The sequence below is a fragment of the Lithobates pipiens genome, unplaced genomic scaffold (genome assembly GCF_037356315.1).
Source record: "Lithobates pipiens isolate NorthernLeopardFrog02 unplaced genomic scaffold, aLitPip1_a1.2 Scaffold_10, whole genome shotgun sequence".
NCBI lineage: Eukaryota > Metazoa > Chordata > Amphibia > Anura > Ranidae > Lithobates > Lithobates pipiens.
In genome coordinates this window covers 18,361,113-18,384,277 of record NW_027507686.1, presented here as the reverse complement: position 1 = coordinate 18,384,277, position 23,165 = coordinate 18,361,113, and the positions used below count along the sequence as shown (strand labels likewise).

At 44.5% G+C, this 23,165-nt stretch overlaps 1 protein-coding gene across 4 annotated transcripts in view; it reads left to right on the top strand.

The window, feature by feature from the left end:
• ZFHX3 (zinc finger homeobox 3) overlaps positions 1 to 19,225 on the top strand; it is a 140,035-nt gene extending 120,810 nt beyond the window's left edge. For 3 of the 4 annotated variants that reach the window (XM_077452068.1, XM_077452078.1, XM_077452057.1), the window contains 3 exons: positions 5,134 to 5,239; positions 6,751 to 12,195; positions 16,198 to 19,225. In XM_077452068.1, the coding sequence (XP_077308194.1) occupies positions 5,134 to 5,239; positions 6,751 to 12,195; positions 16,198 to 17,720 (7,074 nt within the window). In that variant the 3' untranslated portion in view covers positions 17,721 to 19,225. The remainder of the gene's footprint in view (positions 1 to 5,133; positions 5,240 to 6,750; positions 12,196 to 16,197) is intronic. The other variant, XM_077452086.1, reaches the window with a different exon arrangement.
• Positions 19,226 to 23,165: the final 3,940 nt, after the last annotated feature.

Sequence of the window (23,165 nt, the reverse complement as noted above, 5' to 3'; positions counted from 1 at the left end):
TGTAAACATATGAGATCATCTCTCAGCGCCGCTCTCCCTCCTCACACAGACAGCGTGTGAGAGGGGAGAGAAGAACGGCTGCAGCAGCCGTCAGTGTAAAAAAGAAAAAAAAAAAAAAAAAAAGTTAAAAAAAAAGTGCCATCCTCCCCCAGAGCCATCCTCCCCCAGAGCCATCCTCCCCCAGTGCCACCCCCCCCAGTGCCATGCCCCCCCCCAGTGCCACCCCCCCCCAGTGCCATGCCCCCCCCAGTGCCATCCTGCCCCAGTGCCATCCTGCCCCAGTGCCATCCGCCCCAGTGCCATCCGCCCCAGTGCCATCCTGCCCCAGTGCCATCCTGCCCCAGTGCCATCCGCCCCAGTGCCATCCGCCCCAGTGCCATCCTGCCCCAGTGCCATCCACCCCAGTGCAATCCACCCCACCCCAGTGCCACCTGCCCGCAGTGCTATCTGTCCCCAGTGCCACCTGTTGTCAGTGCCATTTGTCCCCAGTGCCATCTGTCATCAGTGCCACGTATAAGTGGCATCTGTCATCAGTGCCACGTGTTATTAGTGCCACATAGTGCCATCTGTCATCAGTGCCACGTATCAGTGGCATTTGTCATCAGTGCCACCTGTCAGTGTCACGTGCCATCTGTTGTCAGTGTCACGTGTCATCAATGCCACTTATCAGTGCCATCTGTCATCAGTGTCACGCGTCATTGGTGCCACGTATTAGTGCCATCTGTCACCGGTGGCACGTATTAGTGCCACGTGTCATCAGTGCCACGTATTAGTGCCACGTGTCATCAGTGCCACATATTAGTGCCACGTGTCATCAGTGCCGCGTATTAGTGCCACGTGTCATCAGTGCCACGTATTAGTGCCACGTGTCATCAGTGCCACATATTAGTGTCATCTGTCATCAGTGCCACGTGTCATTGTCCTGGTATTTCAAAAGTGTAATAAGTAGTCAACAAGTTAGATGTGTAATTTATGCTTCTAGAACACGTGATGGCGCTCCCTGCATGTTGGGCCTCTCTATGTGGCCAGGCTGTGAAAAAGTCCCACACATGTGGTATTGTAATACTCAGGAGGAGTAGCAGAATTTTTTGGGGGGTGTCATTTGTGGTATACACATGCCACGTGAGAGAAATAACCTATTACAATGACAATTTTGTGGAGAAAAATAAAGAAAATGAAAAATCTTCATTTTGCAAAGAATTGTGGGAAAAAAATGACAACATCAAAAAGCTCACCATGCCTCTTACTAAATACCTTGGAATGTCTACTTTCCAAAAAGGGGTCATTTGGGGGGTATTTGTACTTTCCTGACTTGTTCGGGTCACAAGAAGCGAGATAGGCCACCAGTACATCAGATGTGATCAATTTTGTGCGATTCGCACCACAGCTTGTAGACTCTCTAACTTTCACAAAGACCAAATAATATCCACTAATTTGGGTTATTTTTACCAAAGATATGTAGCAGTATAAATTGTGGCCAAAATTTATGAAGAAAAATTAATAATTTGCATAATTCTGTCACAGAAACAAAGAAATATGCGTTTTTTTTCAAAATTTTCGGTCTTTTTTCATTTATAGCGCAAAAAATAAAAACCCCAGAGGTGATCAAATACCACCAAAAGAAAGCTCTATTTGTGGGGAAAAAAGGACACAAAATTCATTTGGGTACAGTGTTGCATGACTGAGTAATTGTCATTCAAAGTGTGAGAGCACCGAAAGCTGAAAATTGGTCTGGGCAGGAAGGGTGTTTAAGTGCCCAGTAAGCAAGTGGTTAATCTGCAAACATAAACCCTCCAACTCACCACAATGGTGTGCGGTCCATAGAACTTAGCAAAGCTACATGAAATATCTAGACTCTGAGAAGTCCAAGATGGAGGTCACCACCAAGGAGTTTGACCACTAGTATTTTAAACGATTCAAAACATGTATGTTATAAAAACCAGTAAACAGTCTCTGCCATACACCCATTTAAAAAAAAAAAGGGGCGATTGGCAGGCAAAGTATGTTGATGCTGTGATGTGCGGGAGTGACCACTTGGTTCCTTGGAGGTAACCACATTCTTGGACTTCTTAGTCTAGATAAGTGGTCTCCAAACGGTGGTCCTTGGCTGGCTACTGCCCTTTGCTCATCTTTTACGCTTGGGCTGCTACTCCTCCCACCAATGCCAGTGGGAGGGATAGTGCCCCAAGAGCCAGATAAAAGGCAAGCAAAGGGCTGCAGTTTGGAGACCACTGGTCTATAGGATACAAAACCTTCAGTTGAGGTAGTCTGTTTGGGGGTGACATTTTTGTCCATTATACAAATATGCACTTTTGGGATGTGGGAGTTCCTGTCCATATAAATTTTTTTTTTTTTTCTTTGCAAATCTCCTGTCATAGGGTCGGCTTTCCAGGTGTTTTTTTTTTTCCCAGCGCACTTTAAGGGTCGGCTCCCCGCATGGAGATTGGATATTAGCTCCATTGTTTGCCGGGTTGTGTAATATCACTGGAAATTTGATGCGGGAGGCATTTTAAGAGGCGAGGCACAGAAAAGGTAGCAGACATATTAGACCTCTCAAAACCTGCCAGAATTCCAATCAGGAGAGATGATTAAAGTGGAGAGCAGACAACGTCTCCGGCTCACCTCCTCGTCTGCCGTCATTCACACTTGATTGACTTCAACCTTTCAAGTACAGAAGTCTTTCTCTTATTATTCAAGGCCAGGCGAGCTTTTCTAATTAAAGTGTATGAAAACAATTATAGAGCTGTCTTGTGGAGCTTGGAATTCTCGGAGACTCCGCGCAGAGCTTTGCTCTCGCCGGGTTGCGGGGATTTAGCAGAGACGTATTCCCTCCCCTTGCCTTTAAATGAGAGTGCATCCATGCTTGTGATCGTGTCTGTCTCTTTCTGTAATGTCCTCGCACTGAAGAAGATCAGACACGAAGCCTTTGTTTCCCCCTGGTTTGATTATGTCATTGCACAAAACACGGGTTAGAAACGTACATGTAATATTAATTAAATACAGCAATAGATGCCTTTCAGAATGCCGCCAAACATCGTTTTGGGTCTTGGGGTAGGAGGATCACATTTAGATAATGAAGTATCAAGTATACGTAAAACCTGATCATTAGAATCTCATAGAAGTGCTAACATTTACCTCAAGGTCAGCATTTTTAAACTGCAACTTGCATTGAAATACCTGGATCTCCCACCATGATTGTCCTTGTTTATGAAGAGTGGACCGCGCTCCGTCCTCCAATCGTCACCCTGTTGCATAGGCTTCCAATAGAGATTACATGTGGTCATATTTAAACACCATTCAGGAACGCTCCACGAGAAATGTATGAGGTCATCACTGGAGTGCATGTAGACAGGAAGTGGCTGCAGAGGAATAAAAAAAATAAAAAAATTCAAGTCATTCAACAAATTATGAAAATGAAATGTAAAAACATGTATTTTATAAAGATAAATATAAAACAAAAGGCAGGTTGTTTCCTACACAGGGAGGGGATTTACTAAAACTGGAGCACTCAGAATTTGGTGCACCTGTACATGGGAGCCAATCAGCTTTGGACATCAGCTTATTCATTTAAAGTGGTCATGAAGGTTTCTTTTTTTTTTCTTTTATCTTAATGCATTAAGATAAAAAAAAACTTCTGTGTGCAGCAGCCCCCCTAATACTTACCTGCTCCCCATCTCAATCCAGCGATGTTGCATGAGAGCCTTGGCTGTCCGGGACCCCCCCCCCCTCATTGGCTCCCGTTGCTGTCAAAATCAGTGAGCCAATTAGGAGGGAGGGAGAGAGAGGGGGCAGGGCCAAGCCACAGCTCAGTTTCTGAATGGACACACACAGCAGCGGCTTGGCTAAGGTGCCCCCCATAGCAAGCTGCTTACTATGGGGGCAGGAGGGGAGGAGCAAAGAGCGCCAGCGAGGGAACCCAGAAGAGGAGGATCGGGGCTGCTCTGTGCAAAACCAACTGCAGAGCAGGTAAGTGGAACTTTTTTTTTTTATTGTTTTGTTTAAAAATAACAAAGACTGTACTATCACTTTAAACTTTGACGAAAAGATTTAACTAAAATCTGGAAGCCGAGACAAAAATGAATAAGCTAAAGTCGTACACAATTAAAACAGGAATGCAGTGCGATTCCTATCTGAATCCAATGTTTCCCCCACCGCTCCTGTGTGATCCCAGGCTGAAGTGTCAAGCCTGGGTTCACACAGGAATTGGGGGGGGGTACGCATGTGATTCGGATAGTAAACGCACCTCATTCTCATTCTTCGCAGTGAAATTTGAACCCCATTAGTTTTGGGTGGGCTCACCGCGCACCACAACATCATCGGGCTATTTGCACGAGTACTTGGTAACGGTGCAACACTCGTTTTAATCTTGCCCGGTTCCTGCTGAATCGGCTGAGATCTGAACTGTCTTTAGCTGGTTTTAGTAGTGTGGATCAATCGGCTTAAAAAAAAAAAAAATTCCCATGTGCTGCCACCACACCTCCAATCTTTCAGCCTTCACGTGGTCTCCTCGGGATCAGACCTCCCATGCAAACATGTTTCAGTGCACTTTGTTGTTTTTCCATGTGGTTTTATGGCCTTTCAATCCCATTAGTAACACCTTTTGTGTGTGTCCCAGCAACTGTGTCTTCTTCTTTTGCAGAACTTCCACATCTAAATGACTTATTTCCTACAATGTTCCCCCACCACACACCCTCATCCCTTTGTCTCTCGGTTAAAAAAAAAGAAAACGTCCTGGCAGACTTGTGCTTTCACTCAGGAACATGGGCCACTCATCTCTCTCTTTTTAGCAGTCTGAATTAATTAGGGGTGTTAATATGTGCCGGGTAGATTAAGAAGGAAAGGGGGGTGGGGGGGGGCTCACAGCACATCTCTGTAATTGGCTGCCCCACAGCCTGCGACAAAACACTCTTTGTGATCAAAGTCAGAATTCTGTGGAAAAAAGGGGGAGAAAAAAAATATATTAATTAGAAGATTATTCTTTTAGCGTGTAGTGATAATTAGAGGCGGCCACCTCCTGAGTGATGAGGAGGCTGTTGAGCAGCTGTGGACACTCTCAGCGATCTGTAGGGTGAGGCATAAGATGATGGTGGCGGGGAACACTTCTGAAAATCCTCTCTTCTTCCTCATCTGCAGGTAACTTCTCCAGAGACGCTCATGCCGAGCAGCATGTTTCTTCCCGTGAGCTCACCGGAGAGAGAAAAACCCGCGGCGGCCCCAGAAACCAACGAAAAGGCTTCAGGTAAGGCAACAGATCTTTTATAAAGGTTCACGCGTGGCACGGGTCCTCTTTGCATGCACATGTCTTAGTACTGATTCTGTGTTCCTCGGGTTTTCTGTGGACCTCATGCTGCTTGAGGGCATCTCTAAAAAGCTATTATTTTGCTCCCCTTTATTCTGTAAGTGTAGTCTCTTTTTCAGATTCTTTACCTATACTTCATTTACAGTAGGGGTGCATAGAAGGTATTAGTGCTTTGAAGGCCCCCAAATCCAAAAAAGTGTAATTTCCAGTCCCAAAGTGCCTCCCACTATTTAAGATTGAGGTTGCCCATCACAGTAAATGGACATTTAGGGGGAAATTTACTAAAATTGGTGCACACAGAATCTGCAGCAGCCGTGCTTGGCAGCTTACAGGTTTTATTGTCCAAAGCTTAAAGTGGTTGTAAAGTCACAAGTTTTTTTACCTTCCTGCATTCTATGCTTGAAGGTGAAAAAAAAAAAAAACACAAAAAAAAAAAACTGCAGCAGATCCACCCCCCTAATAATTATCTGAGCCCCTTCTCGATACAGCAATGTCCACGCAAGCCTTGCCTCTCCCAAGGACTCGCATTCCTGATTGGCTTTTGACAGCAGCGGGGGCTAGTGAGCCAATCAGGAGACTGAGGGAGCCGAACTGTGGCTCTATGTGTGAATGGACACACAGGGCCACGGGTCGGTAGCGCACATGCTTGGGTGCTATCCACCCCAAGCTGCTTGCTATAGGGGCACAGGGGAGGAGCCAGGAGTGCCAGTGTGGGACCCAGAAAGAAGAGAATCAGGGCTGCTCTGTGAAAAAAACATTACACAGAGGAGGCAAGTATAAGATATAAAAAAAAAACTAAATAAAAAAAAAAACACACTTGCAGAAGGGGAGGGGGACCAAGCTGCTGACGTAATTAGTTGTGGCCCGGTCTCCCGGAAGTGAGGACAGGGGTACCTGTAGTAAACAGGTACCAGCTCATCCATCATCCCCCCCCTCCCCCCCAAATGGCACCGGAGGGTGAGGGATCAGATAAGTGGAAGTTCCACTTTTGGGTGGAACTCCGCTTTAAGCCCTCGTTCACATTGGAGTGATTTGACAAGTCACAGTCTATTGCCAGCAATGGCACTGTTCCAATCAGTGCGATGCTGCACCGATTTGTAAAAGTAGTTCCTGCACTACTTTCGCTGATTACAGGTGTGACCTCAATAGATCACCTGTGCATGAAGTCGCACAGATGTCTTTCAAGTAGCACCTGAAATCATGCTGACCTGCTACTTTGAAATCATGCTTCAAGAGAAGTAGCACAATTTCACTTTTAAGGTACCTTCTTAACCCAGTGCAAATTAATGCAACATACTGTAAATCTGAATGGGCCCCAAGGAGGACATATAACAGCAAATCAAAGGCAAAAAAAAACAACTGTTTACACTGCTGCTTAATTGAATTTCTCATTTGGTAAGGCCATTGGAAAAGGGGGTATTCTAACAGTGCATTTTTTTTTCTCCCCGTAGAACCCACTGAAGCAGTGTCTAAGACCGCAGCTGTCCCTGAGATGACGGAGCCGACTACAGAACAGAGAGCGCCCACCATTGACAACTCAACAAAAGAAGATTCTGGATTCTTGTGTTGGAAGAAAGGATGTAACCAAGTGTTTAAAACCTCGGCTGCTCTACAAACACATTTCAACGAGATTCACAACAAACGTCCCCAATTGCCAGTTTCTGACCGCCATGTTTACAAGTACCGCTGCAATCAGTGCAGTTTAGCTTTCAAAACTATCGAGAAGCTTCAGCTCCATTCGCAGTATCATGTGATCCGTGCAGCCACCATGTGCTGTCTTTGCCAGAGGAGCTTCCGCACATTCCAAGCCCTTAAGAAGCATCTAGAGACCAGCCACCTGGAGTTGAGCGAATCCGATATCCAGCAGCTGTACAGCGGCCTTTTGGTGAATGGAGACCTTACAAACATGGGAGAGCCAGCAATGTCCGACGACCAAAGCATGATGGTAGATGATGACAAGGAGGATGAGAGTGACCTGGAGGACAAGCAGAGTCCCGCCGGAAGCGATTCAGGTTCTGTACAAGAAGACTCTGGTTCTGAACCCAAACGTGCTCTTCCTTTTCGCAAGGGCCCGAATTTTACCCTGGAAAAGTTTTTGGACCCCTCCCGCCCTTACAAGTGCACAGTATGCAAAGAGTCATTCACGCAGAAGAACATTCTGCTGGTGCATTACAATTCTGTGTCACATCTGCATAAACTTAAAAGAGCCCTGCAGGACTCAACCACTGGGCAGCCGGAACCCACCAGCAGCCCAGATAATAAACCATTTAAGTGTAACACGTGCAATGTTGCATACAGCCAGAGCTCCACTCTAGAAATTCACATGAGGTCAGTTTTACATCAAACCAAGGCCCGTGCAGCAAAGCTGGAAGCGGCAGGTGGCAGCAGCAGCAGCACCACTACCGTTAGCTCCAGTAGTACTTGTCCATCTACGACCTCCACAACCACATCCAACCCCGTCACCTGCAGTGTCACCCCCACATCAAGCTGCACAACCACAGCAACAAGCTCCAGTGTTGTGAGCCAAATGACCACTGAACCTGTAGTCAGTGCTGGCACAAGCAACCTGACCACTCCTACTGCCCCCTGCCCACCTGAACATAAAGAAGGGAATCGTAAGAAACTGGCAGACATGATCGCCTCACGACAGCAACAGCAGCAGCAGCAGCATCAACAACAGCAAGCCCAGTCACTGGTCCAGGCTCAGGCACAAGTGCAAGCCCACTTGCAACAAGAACTCCAACAACAAGCTGCTATTCTGCAATCTCAGCTATTAAATCCCACACTGCTTCCCCACTTTCCTATGACTACAGAGACATTACTTCAGCTCCAACAACAGCAGCACCTTCTGTTTCCCTTTTACATCCCTAGTACAGACTTTCAGTTCAACCCAGAGGTTAGCTTACCCTTGACCAGTGGCACTTTTACATTCACGGGAAGTAGCCCTGGTTTACTGGAAGACCTAAAGACTCCACTACAACTTTCCCAACAGGTACACCCTCATCACCAACATCTCCTGCAACAACAGTCAAGCCAAATGTGTATATCAGAACCACATTCCACTCTCCTGCAACCTCCAGAACTAAAGAACAAATCTTTCAAGGAAACCCTCAAGGAACTAAAGAAAGAAAAAGATTTTCCTGAAAGAACTGATGAGACTACAGTGGTGAATGAATCGGTGCCCGATGGCCTAAAGTGTAAAGATAAGAAAGAACCCACACCCAATTCGAGCTCTGACTGTAATCTGCTTCCACCCCGTATTGCGTCAGATGCTCGAGGTAATGCTACCAAAGCCTTGCTTGAGAATTTTGGGTTTGAACTGGTTATTCAGTTCAATGAAAACAAGCAGAAAGTGCAGAAGAAAACTGGGAAGAATGAACAGACTGGCACCTTGGAGAAGTTGGAATGCAATTCATGTGGGAAGTTTTTCTCTAACATCCTTATTTTAAAAAGCCACCAGGAACATGTCCACCAACGTTATTTACCATTTAAGCAACTTGAGCAGTTTGCAAAACAGTACAGAGACCAATACGAAAAGCTTTATCCGTTGAGACCCCAAACACCAGAGGCACCTCCTCCGCCACCACCACCACCACCTCCACCACCTCCTCCTCCTCCTCTTCCTCCAGCAACCCCACAGCCAGCTATCACACCAGTTCCTACTACTGCTCCTCCACTCACCCCACCCAGCATTTCACCTGCACAGCCGTCTGTGTCTCTGGCTCAACTTTCAATGCCAATGGACCTGCCTATTTTTCCACCCCTTATGATGCAATCTATGCCATTGCAAAGTATGCCAGGACAGCTGACATCTCAGTTGACTCCAGTAGAAACTCTTTCTGCAGACTTGGCCCAGTTGTATCAGCATCAATTAAATCCCAGTCTTCTACAACAGCAGAACAAAAGACCACGTACCAGAATCACTGATGACCAGCTAAGAGTATTACGACAGTATTTTGACATCAACAATTCTCCGAGTGAGGAACAGATCAAAGAAATGTCTGACAAGTCTGGATTACCCCAAAAAGTTATCAAGCACTGGTTTAGAAACACCCTCTTTAAGGAGCGTCAACGAAACAAAGACTCTCCTTACAATTTTAATAACCCTCCCATTACTAGTTTAGAAGAATTAAAGGTAGACTCTAGACCTCCATCACCAGAACCTCAAAGGCATGAATACTGGGGAAGCAAGAGGTCTTCCAGGACACGGTTTACAGATTACCAGCTCCGTGTTCTTCAAGACTTTTTTGATGCCAATGCTTATCCAAAGGATGATGAATTTGAGCAACTTTCCAACCTGTTAAACCTTCCCACGCGTGTCATTGTTGTCTGGTTCCAGAATGCACGGCAGAAAGCAAGAAAAAATTATGAAAATCAAGGAGACGGCAAGGAAGGTGAGAGGCGTGAATTGACAAATGACCGGTATATTCGTACTAGCAACCTAAACTACCAGTGCAAAAAATGTAGTTTGGTCTTTCAGAGGATTTTTGACCTCATCAAGCATCAGAAAAAACTGTGTTACAAAGATGAGGATGAAGATATGCACGATGACAGCCAAAATGAAGATTCTATGGATGCCACTGATATGTTGACACCTTCAAGTTCCTCATGTAGCACCCCTATGCCCTATCAGACCTATAGTACTGCAGCCACATCATCCACAAATGCTGCTGGTTTCTCACAGCAGATGATGGATATGGAAGATGCGATAATGTGTAGTTCCAAGCTAGAGGCTATAAATGATGATAAACCAAAGCATTATGAAATTCCAAGGACACAGCAAAACCAAACACAAGAACAGCCACTGCAACCAAAGCAAGAGCCACAGCAGCCTCAAACCACACAATCTCAACCATCACCACAGGACCAATTGGAACAAAAAGTTACTGCAACACCACAGAAACATCTATCCCTATCGTCTCCATCCACACAACCATCCCACTGCTCCTTGACACAGTCAAGTCCCAATGCGGCTCAAATTTCACACCACTCTATGAAGCCTCTTCACTCATCAACACCACAGCAGTTAACAAATTTGCCTCCTCAGCTAATTCCCTATCAGTGTGATCAATGCAAACTGGCCTTCCCATCTTTTGAGCATTGGCAGGAACACCAACAGTTGCATTTTCTTAGTGCTCAAAACCAGTTCATCCATCCTCAGTTTTTAGACAGATCAATGGATATGCCCTTTATGCTATTTGATCCCAGTAATCCATTACTAGCAAGCCAGCTTCTATCTGGAGGACTTTCTCAAATGCCCACTGGCTCAGCTACTTCTCCTTCAGCACCATCCTCCACAATGAACACCTTGAAGAGGAAGCTTGAGGAAAAGGCAAACGCAAGCCCAGGGGAAAATGATAGTGGGACTGGTGGAGAAGAACCTCACAGGGACAAGCGTCTGCGAACCACAATTACGCCAGAACAGCTGGAAATATTATATCAGAAGTATCTGCTGGATTCTAACCCAACACGTAAAATGCTTGATCATATTGCCCATGAAGTGGGTTTAAAGAAGCGTGTTGTTCAAGTTTGGTTTCAGAATACTCGGGCAAGGGAAAGAAAGGGACAGTTTCGAGCGGTTGGTCCAGCCCAAGCTCATAGGCGCTGCCCATTTTGCAGAGCTTTGTTTAAGGCAAAAACGGCATTAGAAGCTCACATAAGATCTCGCCATTGGCATGAGGCAAAGAGAGCTGGCTATAACATGAGTTTATCTACAATGCTTGTTGACTGTGATGGCACTTTGCAGTTGAAAGGAGATCTTTTTGACAATACTTCCTTTCATAACTTACCCCACAGCAGCAGTGACGGGCACTGCATTTCCTTGTCTCCGCTGAGCAAATCTATGGATCTTTCGCCTAGAACACTGCTCAGCCCATCTTCTATTAAAGTTGAAGGGTCCGAAGACTTTGAAAGCCCCTCGATGTCATCTGTCAATTTGAGCTTTGATCAAGCTAAGTTGGACAATGATGACTGCTCCTCTGTGAATACTGCTTTAACAGATACAACAACAGGAGATGAAGGAAATGCAGACAATGACAGCACCACAGGTATTCTTGCTGAAACAAAATCTGCATCTATAACGAGTGAAGGCTTGCCAAAGTCTGCCATTATGGCAATGTCTGAGTATGAGGACCAAATGTCTTCTGGTTTAGTCAGCCCCGCCCCAAGCTTTTACAGCAAAGAGTATGAGAATGAAGGCATTGTTGATTATAGTGAAACTTCCAGCCTTGCTGACCCATGCTCTCCTAGCCCAGGTGCAAGTGGTTCAGCAGGCAAGTCAGGTGATAGCGGAGACCGCCCTGGTCAAAAGCGTTTTAGAACGCAAATGACTAACCTTCAACTAAAACTTCTTAAGTCCTGTTTTAATGATTACAGAACACCCACCATGCTGGAGTGTGAAGTTTTGGGCAATGATATCGGACTGCCAAAGAGAGTTGTACAGGTCTGGTTTCAGAATGCCCGGGCCAAGGAAAAGAAGGCTAAACTAAACATGGCCAAGCACTTCGGAATAAACCAAACCAATTATGAGGGACCTAAAACAGAGTGCACTTTGTGTGGCGTGAAATACAGCGCGCGTCTGTCTGTGCGGGATCATATCTTCTCCCAGCAACATATCTCCAAAGTTAAGGACGCTATAGGAAGCCAGTTGGACAAGGAGAAAGAATACTTTGATCCAGCCACTGTTCGTCAGTTAATGGCTCAGCAAGAGTTGGATCGCATTAAAAAAGCCAATGAGGTTTTGGGTCTGACCCCTCAGCAACAGGCTGTATTTGATAACCCTCCCCTGCAAGCACTCAATCTTCCAACACCCTACCCAGCTCTCCAAGGCATCCCTCCAGTACTGTTACCAGGTCTCAGCAGCCCAACTTTGCCAGGATTCACTCCCTCTAACACAGGTGGGCACAAGATAAGAGCACTTGGTAGTGAAAGTGTGCTGGTGTTAGGGTAAAAAAAAAAAAGAGACATGTTGGCCCTTCAACTACACTTAAACCCTATTTATATTACATGAATTTTAAATTTTGTAATTTCTTAAATATAAAATTGTGTAAATTTATTTAACTGATTTACCAGCCAAAGCTCTTATCAATGTCTAATTCAGAGATTAGACATTAAAATTGCCAAATAAGTGAAACTCTTGGATAATATTTTATAAATGCATACCAAGCCCCAAAGAATGCACTGGCTAGAACTACTAATCGCTTGACATAAACACATGTGCCATTAGTAATTGGATCATGAAGAACACACGAGTAATAAATTATTTTCCCACCATATGAGTTGGCCTAGAAGAGACCTTCCACCGTTACCCAGTGGTGATCTGAGCAGAATTTTGTAGAATTTCTGTGTTCTTTTGTACCCACAGTGATATATATTATTAGCTCCTAATCAGGTGAATTCTTTAGACCCCTTTCATACAGAAGCGTTTTTGCTAAAAAAAAAAGCACATGAAAGGCTCCTGAAAACTGCTTCCCATTAATATTAATGGATGCTTTTACACTGGGGTGGTGAAAAAAGTCCTGCAAGCAGCATCTTTGGAGTGCTTAAAAAAGCCTCCATTGAAATAATGGGAAGTGCTACAAAATCGTTCTTTTGAGTCATGTGACCTTTAAAAAAAAAAAAACACGCACCGCTAATGCCGCAAAAGAGCCCAACGTTTCATGGGCAGTTTTTAAGCACCTCAGTGTGAAAGGGGTTTTTGGTTTTCATCATTTTATAGAGAGTACGCTATTTGATTCTTAGAACACCACACTCTAGCAAGTTCTGTATTTTACTTAGGAAGCACCACCCTCATAAGAATATTATATGCAAGGCAAGTCAGATATTCATATATATGATATGTGGAATTTATTATCTGGGAAATCCTTGCTGTTTAAGGAAGGTCTGGTAATAAATATTTTTCACTGCATCACTTTAATAGATGGAGATGAATTAGTCTACATGTTTGGGGTTTTTTTTTTTAGTCCATTTCTTATTGAGTTTATGAATGACTGAGGTGAGATTGTGTTTTTGGCAGAAATGAGAAGAAGAATGAATGACATGTTGGTGTTGACCGTGGTAATGATATGTTTAGTATCGGTGATGTTATTTACTGGTTCCTAAGCTATTCATAGACAGCTCGAATCTTGGCTGGTTCAGCAGGGGCCGGCCGAGATTCGAATTATGTAGGGGCAGGCTGATTGTACTCAATGATTGATCAGTCAACTTGGCTACAACAACTAGCATATCACTTTTTTTTTTTTTACGCGATTGTTGCCAACGGCTGTAGCCGATTGCTGTAATCATTGTGTGCTCCCCCCCCATCAGAAACTAATAGCCCCACTGGATGGATTCCTTTAAAGTAGACCCTAATTCTGAAAATAGGGTTGGGCACTAGCGAGTCTAGAGCCGGCTATGGAAAGGAGCAATTTTATTCCCTGCAACTAAGGGTTGCAGGAAAGAATGTTGCTAGCACAGTCAGTGTTGGGGGAATCCAGCAGTATTATTTCCTGCAACTCGCTAGTGCCCAACTCTATTTTCCAGAATTAGGAAGGGTCTACTTTAAAGGACACATTCACTTCAAATGATGTCAATTATAAGAGTATAAGAAGAGTATAATGAGCGGAGTCACCTCAAATATAGCAAATAGCTGTAACCTGAATAGACATGAGGCCGCTCAAAGGGGGTACTTAAAAGTGAAACTGTCCAAGCTGAACATAGTGGGGTTGATTTACTAAAACTGGAGAGTGCAAAATCTGGTGCAGCTCTGCATAGAAACCAATCAGCTTCCAACTTCAGCTTCTTCAATTAACTTTTGACAAAGAAACCGGGAAGCCAATTGGTTTCTCTGCAGAGCTGCGCCAGATCTTGCACCCTCCAGTTTTACGGTAGTAAATCAAGCCCACTGTCCCTCCATTCAGCCACTTAGAATTGAAGAAAATAACCGCTACTTTGAGGTTTTTGGGGGCATGTACCAGTGTAGGTAGTTGGTAAAGCACTGTCACACATGGGTGCAGAAACTGGCTTTAGCCACTGTTAGCTTCGACTACAGCAACTTGGCCCTTACACATGGTTTCCCTTTCTTGTGACTGAATGGAGTAGTGGGGGATTGAAGGAAAGGCAGTATGTGCTACCTGCGGGAGGCAGAGTAAAGCGGTTCACTTTTAAGGATTATATGAATACAGATTCAAGGAAGTTTATTGTAAATAAAATTAAAAAAAAAGTGTAATAGTTCCATAGATGAACCAAAACTCTCGTAGGGAATCCGATATGGGCAGTCCCCACTAGATAGCAATACCCCCACCCCATGTGAATCACACCACAGTTTACATTCTCTGCACTTCACAAACACTATTCAGGGTTGGCCCCTCAGGTATAATAATCCAGACTAGCTTAATTCTACAGATTGCAAGCTCTATCAGACCAAAGCTGACGTATTTTGTAATACCCCATGTCCCATGATGTCACACACACACACACACACACACACACACACACAAAAAGCCTGCCAGGTGTTTTACCCACTTTCATATCCTATCCAAAATTATCATCAAGTATTCAGACAAATCTTGGAGGCAGCTCAATATTTCATCCTTATACTGCCAATCATGGAGTACTCATTCCACACAACATTATCCAGGTGCATTTGCAAGTTTGACTCGAGTACCAGCATTATGGAAATACGTATGGGCAATATGCCCAGAACAACAAAGTGCATCTAAAACCATTTTTCCCCGATTGGATAGAGTAGAGATGATTCAAACCTGTTGTTTTTTTTTTTTTTTTATCTTCTCGCTGGAAAGATTCACCCTATTTGCCCTGGTGTCCACTGTTCTGTATGATGTCTTACGAGTGGGACTAAAAGGAAATCTTCCCACACAGACAGCCCAAAAAAAATGTATATATATATCAGCAGTTTTAACCATTCAATTGTGAATAATATTAATATACATATTGTGGACGGTAAGGGCAAAGCAACGAGTTAACTCTATTGCACTCCTTCCTTCTGTCTTGAAAGGAAGGCATGCATGATCTCCACCTCCCAAGAACCATTGTTCATCGATTCTGGACATTGGCAAAAAGCTTTGCTGAAACCACCCACCAGTGTATTCATCTAACCCTGCCAACTCCATGAGGCTCTATTTTTGCTAGTGTCCTTAGGGGATGAACCCCTTCTACTTAAGAAGATTTTTTTTTTCTATTTTTCACTACTTTTCTTCTTGGAATGACACTTCTATCAAGATCTGATGGCCTAATGCCTTATGGCTCACTATCTAAAAAAAAAAAAATCTGTATTTTTCTGTAAACATGGGAGGCTATTTGCAAAAGAAAACGTGGAGAAACGACTTGATTGACTTTCCCGAGAAAATTAAAGATGAAACCTCCTTGGTTGGTATTTTATTGCCAAGTGTCCTTTCACATGAGCGGACCGATCGGGTCCACCTGTCTGTTTTTCAAGTGGACCCAATCGGACCCTCCAGTCTCCTGGTTGTCAATGGACATGTGTATGTTGGCACCCACCGACATCCAGTCGCTCAAAACAGACAGATTAGGATCCCTTCCCCATCCGTCTGGCGGATCAGATGACAGTCAGAGGTAAACTTACAGGTAGTAGTTCATTTACATCGCACTGCCCATACAGGAGATCAGGCAGTGTGTGTGTGTCTGCTCTACGTAAAACAGATTCCCTAATGAGTAGGCGGACTCCAGCGGAGCCAGTCCCGTGTAGAAAGGCCCTAAGTCCACTCTGTTCCAAAAGTTTGAAGTCAGTTGGGTACAGATGACATGCTTTTCAAGTTAATAGCCTAAATAATGTTTGGTGTTTGGATGTGTGTTGTATTTTTAGACTACCTTTACTTCTTTAAACTGTTTCTTCATACTAGTTCATCTGTGTAATTCTTCTCTTTGTGTTTTTTCTTTAGCTTTAAGTTCTCCAAAATCCAATGTGATGGGAGTGCCCAACACCACTGTCCCCTCTCCTGGCCTTCCAACTTCTGGACAACCAAATAAACAACTTCCCAAATCACTAAGCCCTACCATTCCATCACAGACTCACCCATTACCTGCATCCCAGTCCCAAGAGTTGCTGAAGGATAAAGAAAGTGAGAAGGTGAAAGAGAAGGAAAGGGGGAAAGGCAAGGGAGATCCATCACCCGTGCTCAAAAAAGAGAAAGGGGAGACTCTAGCTTCAACATCCAGCTCAATGCCGGGCATGGAGTATATAGTAGACTCATCGCAGCTCCAGGCTTTACAAGCAGCTTTGACATCGGATCCATCTGCCCTGCTTACCAGCCCATTTCTTCCATACTTTGTCCCTGGGTTCTCACCCTACTATGGCGCTCAGATCCCTGGAACCTTACCAGGTGGTTACCTGCAGCCAATGTATGGGATGGAAAGTCTGTTCCCATACAACCCTGCTATCTCCCAAGCTTTGATGGGGCTTTCACAAGGCTCTTTACTTCAACAGTATCAGCAGTACCAGCAAAGCTTACAGGAAGCACTTCAGCAGCAGCAGCGGCAACTCCAAATGCAGCAAAAACAGCAGCAGCAACACCATCATCATCACCATCATCAGAGACTGCAGCAGCAACAACCCAAAGCAAGCCGAACCCCAACTCCTTCTGTTGTTTCCCCTTCAGAAAAAGACCCTGCCAAAGACTCCCCTAAGCTGGAAAAGCAGAATCCTGTGGCCCATGAGGTATCGCACTCCAACAAGCCTCCAGAACATCAAGAAGCAGAAAGCCAAGTTGCGGATTGTCTCTTGGACCCCTTTATTGTCCCAAAGGTGCAGTACAAGTTGGTCTGCCGGAAGTGTGAGCTGAGCTTCAGCAGCGAGGAGGCGGCTATCAGCCACCTGAAGTCCCTCTGCTTCTTTGGCCAATCTGTGGTGAATCTGCAAGAGCTGGTGACATGCATCCCCACTGGTGACTGCAGCGGTTCGTACCGCTGTTTAGGGTGTGAGGCCACGCTGTGTGGGGGCGATGCACTGCGTCAACATCTGGAGTCACCCTTGCACAAACACAGAACAATCAAAAGAACAGCAAGAAACGCCAAAGAGCACCCTAGTTTATTACCTCACTCCGCCTGCTTCCCCAATCCTGACACCGCATCTACCTCTCAGTCTGCTGCTGACTCCAAAGCCAGCCTCTCACCCCCTTCCCCCTCTGCTTCTCCCCACGCCACCACCAAGTCCTGGTCTCACAGTACGCCCAGAAAACCTCCGCCTCCCCCCACGCTCTCCTCATCTTCAACAGTTACCTCAAGTCCGTGCAGCACCTCAGGGGTTGCGACCTCCTTTCCAACAGACGTTTTCTCTGAGGAGTCTGACTCGGATCTCAGCCAAAAGTCTGACAGAGCGGGAAGTCCACTAGGCGCTCCTGAGAACCCAAGCTGTCATGAGGATGGCTCTCGAACTGCTGTGGGAGTGGGTTCTTTACGATTGTAGACTTCGGAGATGGACGATGATGAAAATAATAATAAATATGAATTTTAAATAATAAAAAGAAAAAAAACATAAATAACAAACCAATTTCACAAACAAAAAAATACTGCAATTTCCAAAGCTTCTAACCAAAAAAAGGACCCCTTCCCTTCCCCAGTATGAATTTCTTCATTCCTACACCTGCCCCTCTGCCCTGTTTTCCCCTTCTACTGTCACATTTGGCCCCTTTCACAGGGAACTGGGTCCAACTCCATTTTCTTTCCCCCCTTCTATGGAGTTTGGTCACCCGGCGGTGACAGCCCTTCTCTGCTCTCCCCTTCGAAGGCTTTGTTAAGAAAAAAAACCAATGGAATTGTGTTATTCTCAGGTCAAATGTTCACACCGTGTTCTGACTCTGGTCTTGGAATTTTATATATACATATATATGGATAGGAATATATATGTGTGTATATATGTATTTATTTTATTTTATTTTTTTCTGTTCAGTAACTGAATTTTTTTTTTAAGTAATTGCTAACTTAACCGGTCAGAAATAAAAAAAAAGGATTCAGGACTGGGTTTTAAATGATAATAAAAAAAAAAAGAAAAAAAAAAAAGCTGCCTCCCAAGGGACGAAACGTTTCGGGTGGCATTCGTACTTTATAATTTTCACATCCGGGAACCACAGCTCCAAAAATATATATATATATAAATATATATACTTTAATGAATTGCGAACAGACTTTCTATATTTCTTGTAGATGAGGCCATTGAATCAAGACAGTTTTCAGAAATGGATAAGATCCTTTGTACTTTTTTCTTTGTGTCCATATGACGTTACTCATCAAGCCATTTGTTTTTCCGGTCACAAGGTGGCCGACCCAAAACACATTGTCAAGCTCAGTAACCCTTAGCTCTTTAACCAAAAGAAAACCCCCCTTCCCCTCTTTTTTTTTTTATTTTAAATTTTTTAAACTATAATATTTTTCAAAAAAATTAGCTCTTACCAGCAGGGATCTGTCACTGCTACTTAATTTTATTTACCTATTTTATTTCCCAATGGGACAAACAGCTCTTCATAGCCTGCGTTTAGCAGTGCTGTACATAGTGTGTTACAGGCACATGCCCCGCCCCTGAGGAGCTTATTCTCTCAACAAAAGCCGATGTTGGGATTTGGGGAAAGAGGGTTTGCTGGTAAAAAAAAAAGGTGTATTATTCCCTGTTGTTTGGTGTTTGTATTCTGCACACTTACCCCGACCCCAGTGTTACCTGTTGACTCTGTTTCATGTCAATAGACAGAGGTCTGTTCTGTTAAAAAGAGAAAAAAAAAAAAAAAAAGTGGAAAAGAGTTAACCATTTGTATGTGTATGTATACATGTGTGTGTATATGTATGCATAGATACATGGTCACACACCGACGTGTGCACACACATTTAATTTCTTTTTTTTGAATGAAATCTGATGCTTTAAATAAAATCCAAAGATAAGCCTCCCTTGTGTCTTGGCGCGGAAGGCTTTGTTTGACTTGACGTGTTTTCTATGTTAACATACTTTCAGTTACTGCTTTGTGGGTCATGTGATAAAATGCAGCCAATGGAATTTGGCAGAAAAGCACCTTGCTCTGTATGTCCTGGTATATGAATCACCTATGCCGTGTGTCAGATACAAGCCCTACATAAAACCTTCTAGGGAACGGAAGTCTGAATTGGTGTATATCCAAAAGGGAAGGATCCCTGTAGCCACACATCCGTGTAAGTCCCTAGGGCCATGATGGCGAACCTTGGCACCCCCAGATGTTTTGGGAGTACATTTCCCATGATGCTCAACTACACTGCAGAGTTCCCTCATGACTAAGCTCCAAGGGGTGGCGCGAAACACGTTGGGGGCGTGGCCTGATTCCAGGCTGAGGTTGACACTCTTACATTGATCCTAGGGACTACACGGATGTGCAGCTACAGGGATCCTTCCCTTTGTAGAAAAGCCATAGCAGGAGCTGGGATGAGCTCCATCCCCGCAACAGCACTCCCAGCAGCGGATGCTTAAGGATCCATATACACCCCACTTCAACAGATACACTAAAGAAAAAGTTGGCGTTTGCATCTACCTATCTGACTATTACACACCTAAAAGTACAAGTGACTAATGGAAAAAATGATTGCAAATGGGTGACTGTATAAAGTCCTTAAAAGTCCGTAGTATGGCACTTGAAGGCAACCCAGTGGAGATGAGAAGCAGTACTCTGGAAATGCTGGGAAAAGAAGCACAAGGCGCCATACTAAGTGCAGTAAATTATACAATTTAATACGCAAATGGTACATATGTACTCACAAGAGCAAGTTAAAAACTGCTTACTGACACACCGGAAGTGACATCATCCCCCGGCATTCTGTGTGATCGAGGACCGGGAAACTTCGGCATCCACCGGCGCAACCCGCTCCACTGCACCAACGTTCTGCCTTGGATGGACTCCCTCCCGGACGGCTGTTTCCCCATTTCTGATATGCCCATTTTTAATTTACTCTTGTGAGTACATTTGCACCATTTGCTTATTAAATTGTACACTGCCTGAGCGGCACATAAAGTTGCATTTGGGTCGTTCTGAATTGGTATAGTTGACTTGAGTCACTACAGGTAGTCCTTCAAAGAGAAGCTGCCAAAACCTGGCTTATGCAGAAACTGAATATTCACGTTTGAATTGTAACTGTGCAGGGTTTGTGTACTTTGAGACCCTCCAACGCAGGGATCTCCAAACTACGGCCCCTCCGGCTGCTGTGGAACTACACGTCCCATGAGGCTTTGTAAAACTCTGACATTCCTAGGCATGATGGGAATTGTAGTTCCTGAACAACTGGAGGGCCGTAGTTTGCAGACCCCCTGCTCTAGTGGGATTGTTTGCTGCCCTTCCATCTGTCTGACCTCCCACTCAGTATGTCCTCAGAAGATGAAAACCTTTGTATGAGCTCCGGCAATCGAAAGTCCAGCAACGGTCATCGTTCAGTTGGCCTCCTCAGATTTTACAGATATTATGGATAACACTTCACTCCCATATGGATATTTCACCAAAAGAGGCATCATTCCCTCATATAAATAATATAAAAGGTAGTGAGACAGTCAACAGTAACCCGAGATTCACATCTATGCAGTTTGCATGCGGGTTGCATTTTTTTTTCTCTTTACCAAACGAGACCAGCTGGTTGTTAATGAGCGCCGCGTCCTTAACTGATGAGATATCCTGTCAGGGGGGTTCCCCGCTGACAGCTGAATGTAAATAAAAATTACTGGCAATTTAAAAAAAAAAATATCTGGAGAAAAAAAATAAATGTAGGGTCCCCCCCTCAATCCATACCAGGCCCTTCGGGTCTGGTATGGATTTTGGAGAACCCTGCACCAAAGTAAAAAATGGCACGGGATCCCCCCCAAAATGCATTCCAGACCCTTATCCGAGCATGCAGCCCAGCAGGTAAGGATAGGGAGGGAGCGAGCGATTGCGCCCCCCCCCAAAACTATACCAGGCCACATGCCCTCAACATGGAGGGGGTGCTTTGGGGCCTCTTCCCCACAACCCTGGCTGGTGGTTTTGGGGATATGCGGGCAGGGGGTTTATTTGAATCTGGATGCCCCCTTTGTCAAGGGGACCACCAGATCCCAGCCCCCCCCCTTATGGGAAGGAGTGTGGGGTACACCATTTTTCTCCCCAATTTTGGCATGGAGTTACCCACAAAATCCATAGCAGGTATGGATTGGGGGGGGGGGCCCATGCCAGTTTTATACAGATTTTTTTTATTGCAGGCAACTTGTTTTTATAATCAACCTGCTGACAGCTGATGAATCAGTTGTTAAAGCGGAGTTCCACCCAAAAATGGAACTTCTGCTTTTCCGATTACCCCCCCCGCCGTGGCACATTTGACACCTTTCAGGGGGGAGGGGGAGAAGATACCTGTATAATCCAGGTATTTGCCCCCACTTCCGGGCATAGATCACCGCAGGCTCCGCAGCAATTTACGCCATGTCTGGCCCCTCCTCTGTCCCCCCCCCCGCTGTCTTCTGGGAGACACACAGGTCCCAGAACACAGCAAGAACCAGTGAGGAACGTGCAGTGCGACTCGCACATGCGCAGTAGGGAACCAGGCTGTGAAGCCGCAAGGCTTCACTTCCCAATTCCCTTACCGAAGATGGCGCCTCCACCCGAGAGCCGAGGGACAGAATTGGCTTCAGGTGAGGACATCGCGGGTGCCCTGGACAGTTCCCTATTTTAAAAAAGTCAGCAGCTGCAGCATTTGTAGCTGCTGACTTTAAGAAAAAAAATGTTATCGGAACTCTGCTTTAAAGAAGCTGTGGCCAGCTTCCCGGCCCACCCCTTAACAACCAGCTATACACAGTTTGTTATAGAAAAAAAAAAATCTATTACACACAAACTGCTGCAGGAAAAAAAAAAAATAAAGTCCCTAACCCTTTCCAAAAACACACTGGCTAAAAAAATGTGAATGTGTACCATAGGGAACCATGTTAAATGGACTGTAGTGTATTTCTGCAAAACGCATCAAATAAAACAAAACGCATCGATGTGAACCTAGGGTAAATGGCTTCAAACATGCTTGGGACAAACAGATCGATACTAGATTTATAATCTATAGACAAAAAAGGTAACAAAAAAAATAATAATAATGGACTACTCTTTTTCTGCCTTCACTTTTCTATGTTCCTATATTGAAGAACTATATGATATTGGGACTTTACATACGCCTCAAATGGTCCACCACATTATTAGATCATAAAAAGCTTAATTACATAAATGTATTACAGTAATACCTCGGATTGCGAGTAACACGGTTAACGAGCGTTTCACAATATGAGCTATTCTCTTTTTTAAATCCTGACTCGGTTTGCGAATGTTGGCTTGCAAAACAAGCAGGATTCAAGCCTCTGCGGTGTGCAGTACCGCATTTGTCCAGAGGTGCGGGGGGCGCCAGGGACACTCGGAGTTGCTCGAATGCACTCGGGAAACAGCGTCTTCCGCCCCCCCCCCCACCTCTGGCCACATGCTGTACTGCATACAATAGAAGTCATTGTGGAACTTATTATGTTAGTTCCCATTGACTTCTATGGAGAAACTCACTTTGACATATGAGTGCTTTGGATTACAAGCATTCTTCTGGAACAAATTATTCTCATAAGCCGAGGTATACCGTATCTCACAATAGTTAAAACATGTCTTATAAGACAAATAGTTTAAACTGTATTTTCACAGTTGACATATCCAAAACGCCCAAAAAAAAAAAAAAACACGTGGGTTAACGCGTTTCACAGGATCACCTGCTTTCTCAGGACCACTTGACCTCGGATGTATTCAGATACATATGAAGTAAAGCTGTGAGAACCTATACAAAAATGATGAATATAATCAAATAAAAGAAACAAACAATGAACTGCGTAATTAAACATTGACAATCCACTAAGACAAACTATCCT